General features: G+C 47.4%; 1 protein-coding gene across 1 annotated transcript; it reads right to left on the bottom strand.

The window, feature by feature from the left end:
* Positions 1 to 957: 957 nt before the first annotated feature.
* Positions 958 to 10,289, bottom strand: LOC136532544 (mitogen-activated protein kinase kinase kinase 3-like). The gene is given in 8 exon segments (XM_066525127.1): positions 958 to 1,345; positions 1,427 to 1,543; positions 1,641 to 1,699; positions 2,303 to 2,382; positions 2,475 to 2,635; positions 2,942 to 3,004; positions 3,144 to 3,203; positions 10,215 to 10,289. Coding segments are annotated over 8 exon segments (789 nt in total). The 3' UTR covers positions 958 to 1,171.
* Positions 10,290 to 10,762: the final 473 nt, after the last annotated feature.

Below are 10,762 nucleotides of genomic sequence, written 5' to 3'. Positions count from 1 at the left end.
CTTGTTGGTTTCAGCCAACCCAAACCAGCCAGCCAACAGTGTTTTCCTCTCACAACAAACCAGCACTGGCCAGCCCAAACCAGCCCAGAAACCAACCAGCGAACAGACCGCATATATTTCACCTGCGGCAATAATTAAATTTGATAACTGCGATCAATGCCGAGTTCATTGGGATAAGCCAAGGTAAGAGCAGGCATTCTTCTTTGTTGTGTAGCATTTAAAACCGCAACATCTTATAGATTTTGAGAAAGTCTTCGAACTCCTTGCCGTTGATAGATTTCATATCCAAGCAAATGTAAGAACACCGCACGGTGTCATTGGTAACTACTGTACATAACTCAATAAGGACTGAAATACTTTAAAAAAACTGAAATATGATACGTATCTAGTTTTGAGTAGCAAAGCTAACAATATATCTAAGCTAAGTTGTTCTTCCACTAGCTTAGGTCTTACACAGAATGTCTTCCAATTAAAGATAAGATCATGATGAAGCATTAGTATGGATGATATTCTCAAATTCGAGCTAATTTACTGCTGTACAGACCACATACGTACAGAGCATGATGATAAAAATCTACTATAGGTGAGCAAAGGGATTGACCAAACAATGACACTATATATATGTGGCCCTACGTTGGAGGTCCTGGCAGAGTGCATTCACGTTAAAAATTCATCTGGAAAGATTCAAAGAGAGCCGAAGGAAAACAAACAAGAGAGGAGCAATATGGGCAGTCTGTTCGGGTGGGCTTATACGATCATATACGATCGTGGATTATAAGCTGAAACAGTATTTTTCTCTCACACCAAACCAGCCAGCAGTAAATAATTCACGATCGTTTACGACGAAACGAACATGCTAGTCTGCTCCGCTTTGATCTGGTCAACCTCGAGATCCGGCCCCATCCATCAGGTCTCACAAAAAAAATGTATTTGGATAACATTCTCTAGAAAAAAAAATCATTCCGATTTGAAAAACGAACAACATCAATGATAGAAAAAACGAGAGAACTAAATCTTCCTCTTCATCTCTGTATCACTATCACCCCTTCATCATGCGCCCTCCCCTGTGTGTCCTCTCGTGTTGTTCAAGCCACAAAGGCGGCAGTGGAGCAATTTGCTTCACTGAGTTGATCTAGCCTTGTCGTCCATTGTCATGTATGGAAATGGAAGCTCAGCTTCCCTGGTTCTGAATGAACGGGTGATCCGTCAATTGAGCTGCAGAGGGGCGAGATGCTGGAGTGCGTTGCAAGCACAGCTGCAAGAAAATTTTCCCTTCATCTGACAGAACGTCCGGGATTTCAGGTATATATGTATCATCGTTGGCAATCTTAAACATTGCTGGTACCTGTATGAGATAAGATCAGAGAAGACTCAGCATCATTCATAACGGTTAATGCAGCTGCCAAAGTGCCAAGTGAAATCATACCGGTTCGTATCCATGCAAAGGAGGCTTTCCTTTTGCCATTTCAATAACAGTACATCCCACACTCCAAATGTCAGCAGATAGATTATATCCTTTCCCACTGCAATTACTCAATATAACCTGCAGGTTCCCAATGATGATAGAAGCTTACTCACAAACACACAGTACATTATTATAAACAAAGAATGCATAAAGTTTAGTGTTCTAAAGAGCTCACCTCAGGAGCCATCCAGCAAGGAGTTCCTCTGCAGGAAGTGTGTACTTCAGTCAAAGTCGCTATCTGCTTCAACATACAAGTAATTAAACGAAGGCGTTTGGAAAAGGAAACAAACTGCACCCTACAACTCTTTCTGCTCCTTGTGATGATGACCACCAAAAGGATCCTGATACTTTACGCACAAGTTCGTCAAAACACAAAGACCATGGAACTTTTCAATTCTAAGGATCTTCATTCAAGCTGCGCAGCACAGCACAGCAGAGCAAAGCCACAGACTATGAACACAAGTCCTTAAAAAATTGGTTCCATTTTTTTGTGAGCTGATTCTCAGTTTCGTAAGAAATAAATTGAAATCTGCAAGTGCTTTAATGCCTCCTTATAAGAAAATAACATTAATCCTACTACAACATGGCAGTATCAACTTCAACTGCGCTTAGAGACAAACTAATACTCTTTTTGGGAAGACTGAATTTGGTTTGTACAATGGAGAATATTTCAGAGAAGAGAATTAGCACTTGACTCGTTAATCCCAAAAAAAAAAGGATAAATCTTACGATAATTGAACCGCCAAGTTACTAAGAGCAACTCCAAGAGACTAGCTAAAATTAGATTCCAAATTACAAACACAGAACAGAAGGAGAACGACGTAAAGGAAAAACTACATACATGCTTAGCCAATCCAAAGTCAGCAAGTTTGACCTCATTGTTAGAGCCCACAAGTATGTTCGCTCCTTTAATATCTCTGCCATGAAAACCAGCATGGAAAGATTATTGCATTTTCAGATATTTATGGAATATAAGCAAATAGTTTTACACAATGTACTATACTACAACCTGTGGATATGCTTCCTCTTATGCAAGAAGGCAAGGCCAGAGAGAATTTGTGCAGTATAACTGCGAATCATAGATCCCTTAAAAGGACCATTGGCAAGTAACACATGGATTCAGTGCCCTTAGGAACAGTATTCCATATAAATTGAGAGCGCACGATCAGTCTGTAAGGAAACATACACAGTTAGAAAGGCTATGCATGGGCAGCTAATTTGTAATGCAACTCCACAAATAATGGTAAACACTGAACAGTGGAGTAGAACCAGCAAACTAAATCTTCAGGTCAGTGAAGCTTAATTATTTTTAGCTTTGTCCTAAGTCAGGCTTCTCTAGTTTTGACCAAGTTTTCAGAAAAAAATCACAGACATCTACAGTGCCAAACAAGATTAATTAGATATACCATAAAATATAGTTTGATAGTGCATTTGTTTGGTATTTTAAATTTGAAACGGAGAGAGAGTAGAACTTACCACGGTACTTCCATAGTATTGCACAATGTTTGGGTGTGACCATTGTTTAAGAAGACATATTTCCTTCAAAAAAAAATTAAATCATGTTGCTCAATCAATCAACAAGATATACAATACTTGGATATTCATGAAATGGCAACTAATCATAGTATACTTGGATATTCATGAAATGGCAACTAATCATAGTACTACAAGATAATACCTGATTTAATTGCCTGAGTCGTTCCTCTGAGTGTGTATCATTCGAAATGACTGGTACTTCCTTAATTATATTGGGTACGCATTAATCCTCGCTGCCAACTGATAAACATGACTTTTATGTGCACCAACATGTGTGTACGTACGTATATATATTTGTATATGTAAGTACGTCGTATGCGTGTATGTATAACTTCATAGCTTTGAATGTAGCTGCTCTAATACATCAATTTTCACATGATATTCTGAAATTTTGATGATTCAAAAACAGAGGGCCGGGGAAGATGGTGTGGGGGAGGGATATATATGGTACCTGTTAAAACCAAGGAAAACCTGCCCAAATGAACCACACCCTATAGCACAGGAGCGCGGAAAAGACATGCAAGCTAGAATGCAGGAGGAAATCATAAAGCAAGTGCAAATAGCAATGAGTGCCCAAAGGTAAGCATCAGATCCAGGAATCAACATTAATATTAGCCCCCCTGATCAGTTGAAAAGCAGCTACGCTTCCACGGAGTTGCCAAATCAAGATGACGCAATGCTACGTTTCCCCGTGGATGACATCACTATACCGTTCATATCATGTGAGCTACATATTCCAAAAGGGAATGCCACAATCATGGTGGCTCTCGGTGTTTTTTTCTCCTCCAGATCCTACCAAGACACCAAGAATCCATGGGGCAATAATACCACCTGAATATGTTAGCGTCTCAGTGGATAGAGTTAACAAAGGTTTTAGTGATCTGGCTCTTGACATTCTAGGAGGTGATGGAGAGAAGACTCTAGGAGAAGCAGAGAAGACATTCATACTATGGCGCAAGCGCTACATCATTATTCCCGGGGTCTCTAGTCCACCATCGCTTCCTCAACTGCCAGTGCCAGACAATAGGTGCGGACAAAAGTGAACGAAACAAATTTTTCACAAATTTTCTATTGGCATGCATGATTAATAATAACAATTTCTTATACCTAATTATTCTTTTTTGTACTCACACAGCAGGGCCTCCGCCAACCTAAGTCCAATTATTCAATCTCCAGATCATCATAATGCTCCGGACAATGATTATGTAACGCCGCCACCGCCGTCACCTCAAGGAGGTCTCCAACGGCTGCCTTGCCTCCCTTGATGACCAAGAAGCAGCCAGCTCCTAAGAGGTCCGCCCCGCAAACGAAGCCATTGACCCATCAGCCGGCAAAGAAGAAAGCCTCCTCTAATCCAGTTATTCCCCAAAACTGTCTTACGAGAAAAGTGAAAATGAATTAAATGCTGCAATACAAAAAGATGTGAACAGTTTCTTCGAAAAAGTAAAAAAGCAATGACAAGCGAGGGAGAACCCGGAGAAACCGTACTTCTACCTACCTCCAGATCTTCTAAGAAAGAAGGTGGACCAGAAAAAGCGGGAATCTCAAAAGACCCTGCCAAAATCAGACTACAACCGCTCTCTCACCAAGTCATTTGAGGCGGCGCAGAAAAAGACAATAGCAGGGAAAGGTGTTGCACAACTCGAACAACAATCGCAACAATCAGTCCCCCCTCTTGTCATTCATAATGAATATGGTTCAAACTTAGACTTACTAGACGTCGATTTTGAGGACCTGGTTTGGTTTTACGAGGATACAGGTTTGGACCTTGTCCAAGTGCTCGCTGAAGGACCATCTGCTCCGAAAGTGGATCCTTGGAAGAAATTTGAACATGTGAAAGGTCCTTGTGTGGTTTGGTAATTGAGTGACAACCTAGGTGGACTAATTGTGTTTATGTGAGATACACAGGTGATTAGTCCACAGATACATGTGTGTGAGCAATATATGCCATGAAGGTGAAAATGGCTTGGAGATGTTGCAAAGCTTACACATGTGATGATGAAGGAGCTCATTGCACATGAGACATGACATTGAGTCATGTGATCAAGGTGGAGAAGATCAAGACAAGACTTGGCTTGATGGACCGGTTGCAAGCGTGAAGGGCAAGTTGAAGGCTTTGGAGCGATGGACCGTGTGGCGGTGAAGCTTAAGCAAGACTTGGCGCCGATGGACGAAGGCAACGGTGAAGAGCAAGTGAAGTCAAGATCGATGAACCAATATGATCACGTGATGATATAAAGTGGATCATATCATTGTTGATCATGTTGGTGCATGTGTTGCATCAACATTGGAGGAGATGGAATGGAATGCGCAAGGCAAAGGTATAACCTAGGGCATTTCATTTTACCGGTCATAGGTGTGTAGAGAAGTTTATGACCGGGTTTAGGATAGATGGCCGTACTATCAAGAGGAGCAAACTTGTTTGCATATCGGTCATCTAGTGCCACTAGAGTGATCTAACTTTGCATCGTCGCTAGGATCGAGTGGCGTGGCAAGTTGAGTGACTAACATCCTTTGGGAAATGTCTATGAAAAGCTAACACACATACACATGGTGGTGCACACTTGGTGGTGTTGGCACATTTACAAAGGAGATGGAGTTGGAGTTGATGTGGATCAACTTGGTGAAGAAACTCCACCGGCGGAGTGTCCGCCCATAGAGTGCGAACAGTCCGATGGTGCCACCGGCGCCCTACACAGAAAAGACAGGGTCTCACAGAGTGCATCGGACGCTAGCACTGGAAGTGACCGGACGCTGGCAGGGCACGTCTGGTCAGGCTGATGCATGGTGACGCAGGAGCTGGAGTGTGATCGGACGCTGGGCTGTGTCCGATCACATGCGACCGGACGCGTCCGGTCAAGGTCGGTACCTTACTGTAAACGATCGAACGCTGAGGTCCAGCGTCCGATCAGTTGAAGCTGCTGCGTCCGGTCAGAAGATGACCGTTGAGATCGAAAGAATGCCGTTGAATGTAGGTGACACGTGGCTATCATCAGGCGACCGGACGCTGAGGACCAGCGTCCGGTCAACACGACCGGAGCATCCGGTCGACCCGACAGTTGCCCAGTGAAGGGGTAACGGCTAGTTTAGTCCTTGGGGCTATAAATAGAAGTGACCTTCGGCCATGGCTGGTGCTGAGCACCTTGGGGGACTTTGTGTCCATGCTTGAGAGTGCTTAGGAGCCCTCCATCTCACACATACTTGATAGTGATCATTCGATTGTGTGAGTGAGCGATTCTAGTGCGATTGCATCGTGAGGTTGCAACGAGTGGCACTAGGTGATCGAGTTGCAAGCCGGTGGTGCTTGTTACTCTTGGAGGTTGCCACCTCCTAGACGGCTTGGTGGTGGTCTCCGTAGAAGCCCGAAAGAAGCTTGTGCGGCGCTCCGGAGAAGTGCTTGTGAGGGGCAGTTGTGCTCGCCCCACGGGAGTCGCGAAGAGCAACTTTAGTAAAGTGTGTCATTGAGCTACCCTCACTCAAGGGGTAGGTTCTGACGGCGCCCAACGTGCGGGCTTGGCGGGTGATGTCAATTAGCCGCCGAACCACCAAGTGAGCGGTCGACACAACGGGGACTAGCGTGTTGGCAAACACATGAACCTCGGGAGAAAAATCATCGTGTCAACCTTGTTCTTTCCGTTGGTTTGCATCCTCGTTACACAAGCTTTTAACTACTTTCATATACATTAAGCTTGTGTTGTTGCTCTTGTAATTAGATAGCTTGTGTAGCTTGCTAATTACCTTCTTGCTTGTGTAGCATAGAAGTAGCTCGCTTGCGTGGCTAATTTGGTTTGTATAACCTTGTTAGTCACATTACTTAGTTTGCGTAGCTAAGTAATTGTGCTTTCTAATTTGGCATTGGTTGTCTTGTTATTGAGCATTGCTAGTGAGCTTAGTTGGCTTTGTGCTTTTGCTTACTAGCATGTGTAGGAGCTCCCTTGTTGCTTAAAGTACTAGTGGCATAGGTTTATGTGACCTTGCTCCTAGAATTGGTTAGGTGAGCTCTAGCTAGCCCGGCACCTTTGTTGCTTAATTAGTATCTTTGGAAGGTGCTAGAGAACATAGATAGAGAGGTGTAGTCTTGGCTAGACTGATCGTCTTAATTCCGCACTTGTTTCGGTTAGCCGACGTGATTAATTTTAGAAAAGACTATTCACCCCCCCTCTAGTCCGCCATCTCGACCCTTTCAACATGGAAAAAAGTCTATACAACCCTGAGGCCTTAGGTGAACTAGGTACGCAAATGTACCTTCTAAACAAGTGGTACATGGCGGCGTGTGAACGGGGAGAGACGACCTTTGTTTCTATAAGAGTTAGAAACCAACATTACTTCCGTGGCGATGATGTTATATATGTCGAGTTTTTAGAATTACACCAACTATGCCACCTAGACTATCGACAGAATATCGTCGGCAGTCCACCAAGGGGTATCCCGCGATGGTAGATTTGTCGGTGGGGGTGCACGTAATCAAAAACCAGATGGTGACACAAGGCGCAGAGACAATGATTTAGACAGGTTTGGGCCGTCTGATCGACGTAATACCCTACATCCTGTGTCTTTGGTGTATTGTATTGATCTGGACGACAAAGTAGCTTGTCCGCTAGGGGACCCCTGCCTCTCCTTATATAGTTTGGAGGGACAGGGTTATAAGTAAAGTATCCTATTTGGTACTATACAATGTCTTGCGGTGCACGCCGAGCAGCGTCGTGCATGCCTTGATCTTGTGGGCCGGGCCACCCCTGATGGTGCGGCCCATGTCTTGTCTTGAGGATACCCGGGGGGCATACCCCCACAGCTAGTCCCCGAGCCTGACAGTAGGTGACGTAGTCGCGTGGTGCTAGGGTCAGAAAGTAGAAGACCAGCTGAGCTGGCAGCCAGTCCCCGGGCGTAGCCTCGAAATGAGAAAAGCGCACATTCACCGCAAGGTGAAGTGTGCCCACTTAGTCCCCGAGCCTGCTAGAAGATGAAGAATGAATCTTGTAGCAGGGTCAAAGAAAAAGAAGTCTGAAAGCTTTCCGACGTCGTCTGATATGCACGTATCAAGACCCCAGATGTGCTGCCCAAGATCAGCACCCTAATCCGAACAGCATGGAGCAGCTTGATAGCACACCGATGAGACGTAGCAAGATCCGAGCACCGAGGAGTCCCCGATGTAGTCGGCGATGTCCGACCACCTAGGGAGTTCCTGGCGTAGCTAGCGATGACCGAGCACCGAGGAGCGAGGAGTCCCCGGCGTTGCTGGCGATGACCGAGCACCGAGGAGCGAGGAGTCTCTGTTGTCGCTGGCGATGACCGAGCACCGAGGAGCGAGGAGTCCCTGGCGTCGCTGGCGATGACCAAGGAGCGAGGAGTCCCCGATGTCACTGGTGATGTCCGAGCACCGAGGAGCGAGGAGTCCCCAGCGCTGCTGGTGATGACCGAGCACCGAGGAGCGAGGAGTCCCCGGCATCGCTGGCGATGACCGAACACCGAGGAGTGAGGAGTCCCCGGCGTTGCTGGCGATGATCGAGCACCGAGGAGTCCCCGACGTAGGCGGATGTTCGAGCACCGAGGAGTCCCCAGCGTAGGCGGCGATGTTCGAGCACCGAGGAGTCCTCGGTGTCGCTGGCGATGTCCAAGCACCAAGGAGCGAGGAGTCCCCGACGTTGCTGGCGATGACCGAGCACTGAGGAGCGAGGAGTCCTCGATGTCGCTGGCGATGACCGAGCACCGAGGAGCGAGGAGTCCCCAGTGTCGCTGGCGATGGGTCGCTGGCGATGTCCGAGCACCGAGGAGAGAGGAATCCCCGGCGTCACTGGAGATGACCGAGCACTGAGGAGCGAGGAGTCCTCGACGTCGCTGGCAATGTTCAAGCACCGAGGAGTGAGGATTCCCCGGTGTCGCTGGCGATGACCGAGCACCGAGGAGCGAAGAGTCCTCGGTGTTGCTGGCGATGACCGAGCACCTAGGAGCGAGGAGTCCCCAGCGTCGCTGGCGATGTTCGAGCACTGAGGAGCGAGGAGTCCCCGGCGTCGCTGGAGATGATCAAGCACCGAGGAGCGAGGAGTCCCCGACGTAGCTGGCGATGACCGAGCACCAAGGAGCGAGGAGTCCCCGACGTCACTGGCGATGTCCGAGCACTGAGGAGCAAGGAGTCCCCGGCGTCGCTGGCGATGACCGAGCACCGAGGAGCGAGGAGTCCCCGACGATGACCGAGCATCAAGGAGCGAGGAGTCCCCGACGTCGCTGGCGATGATCGAGCACCGAGGAGCGAGGAGTCCTCGACGTCGCTGGCGATGACCGAGCACCGAGGAGCGAGGAGTCCCCGGCGTTGCTGGCGATGACCGAGCACCGAGGAGTCCCCGACGTAGGCGGATGTTCGAGCACCGAGGAGTCCCCAGCGTAGGCGGCGATGTTCGAGCACCGAGGAGTCCTCGGCGTAGCTGGCGACATTCGTGTGGTGAAGTGTGCCCACTTAGTCCTCGAGCACAAGGAATCCGAGCACTGAGGAGTAACCGGCGTAGCTGGCGATGAAGCACGAGCGGCGAACAGTCTGGTCGGCGGCGAAGTGAGCATTGAGTAGAAGCGACCGGCGAACAATCCAATCAACTGGTCGGTGATGGAGTCCATGAACCAAGCGGTCCGACCAGTTGATCGGTGGAGAAGTCCGAGCACCAGTTGGTCCGATCACCTGGACGATAACCCTGCAATACAAATATATAGAATGGGTAGTACATGATGTAAAAATAAATGAACTCTGGAGAAAAATCAGCAATGGTAATGAAATAGCGTATGCAGCTTGGCGATCAGTTGGTGTGAAAATATATTTATGTTTTAATATAAACCGCCCGAACAGTTAGTGTGTAGCTGAGTCTCCAGCCCTAGCTAGCCCATAGTCCATAACGTCGAGCGCGGAGCCCGTACATGTGTAGGAGGAATAGGCGTCGCTAAGAAGCCACTGCCGACCACCCATAACACAGAGGGCAGACGCTCATGCACGTGTAGGGAGGAACCGAAGACAGGGCCGTCTCTGGAGGCGTCCGAGCATCAACATGACTGTTCGAGGGTTCGGAAAATCGTTTTGAGAGCAAATATAGAGAAAATAACTCGGAGAAACATTATGACGATTAACGAAGATAGGAGAATATTTAAAAGAATATTAAAGCGTGACTTAGCTTTAGGCAGAAAGTCTGGTCGGCGGCGTATGGCGTTATCTGGTCGGCGTTGACGAAATTGCCTGACGCTCGAACTTCCGAACTGTCATCACGGCGGCGGTCACGGTTGTCACGGCGCTGTTCTTCTCGGCGATCATGCAAGTGCCGTAGCAATCTATAGTTGGCCTTCCTTCTAGGTATATACGTATATACATAAGCGCATGCAACTAGCTTTGCATGGCTCAAGTAATTGGCTTGCATGGCGTACAGATTCCTTGGTTGTCTGCTTGTCGCTGCTTGTATGATGCAAGTTGCATGTCGCTGTACGTGCATCACCGTCTCTTAACGACAAGACTTCTTGATTACTGAGGCCTTGATTTGAACATTGATGCGTGTTGGAGACAGAGAAGGTGGAGTTGCAGATCGACTTGTAATTAGATCGGATCTAAACAAAGCTGAGATGAAATCGCATCTGGAGTGGACGGAGACGAGATGACACACAGTATTCTTGATGCCAAACTTGCTGTGGAGCGTAGAATCATGTGGCCAAACACAGGAGCATCAGGACGAGTTGCGTAGCGACGTCAAGCTGCCACGAATAGCCTCAAGACGACGACTACATCCTACGTGA

This window comes from Miscanthus floridulus, unplaced genomic scaffold, assembly GCF_019320115.1.
Source record: "Miscanthus floridulus cultivar M001 unplaced genomic scaffold, ASM1932011v1 fs_649_2_3, whole genome shotgun sequence".
Classification (NCBI taxonomy): Eukaryota; Viridiplantae; Streptophyta; class Magnoliopsida; order Poales; family Poaceae; genus Miscanthus; species Miscanthus floridulus.
The sequence above is the reverse complement of the archived record's forward strand: the minus strand, read 5'-3'. Positions and strand labels throughout refer to the sequence as shown.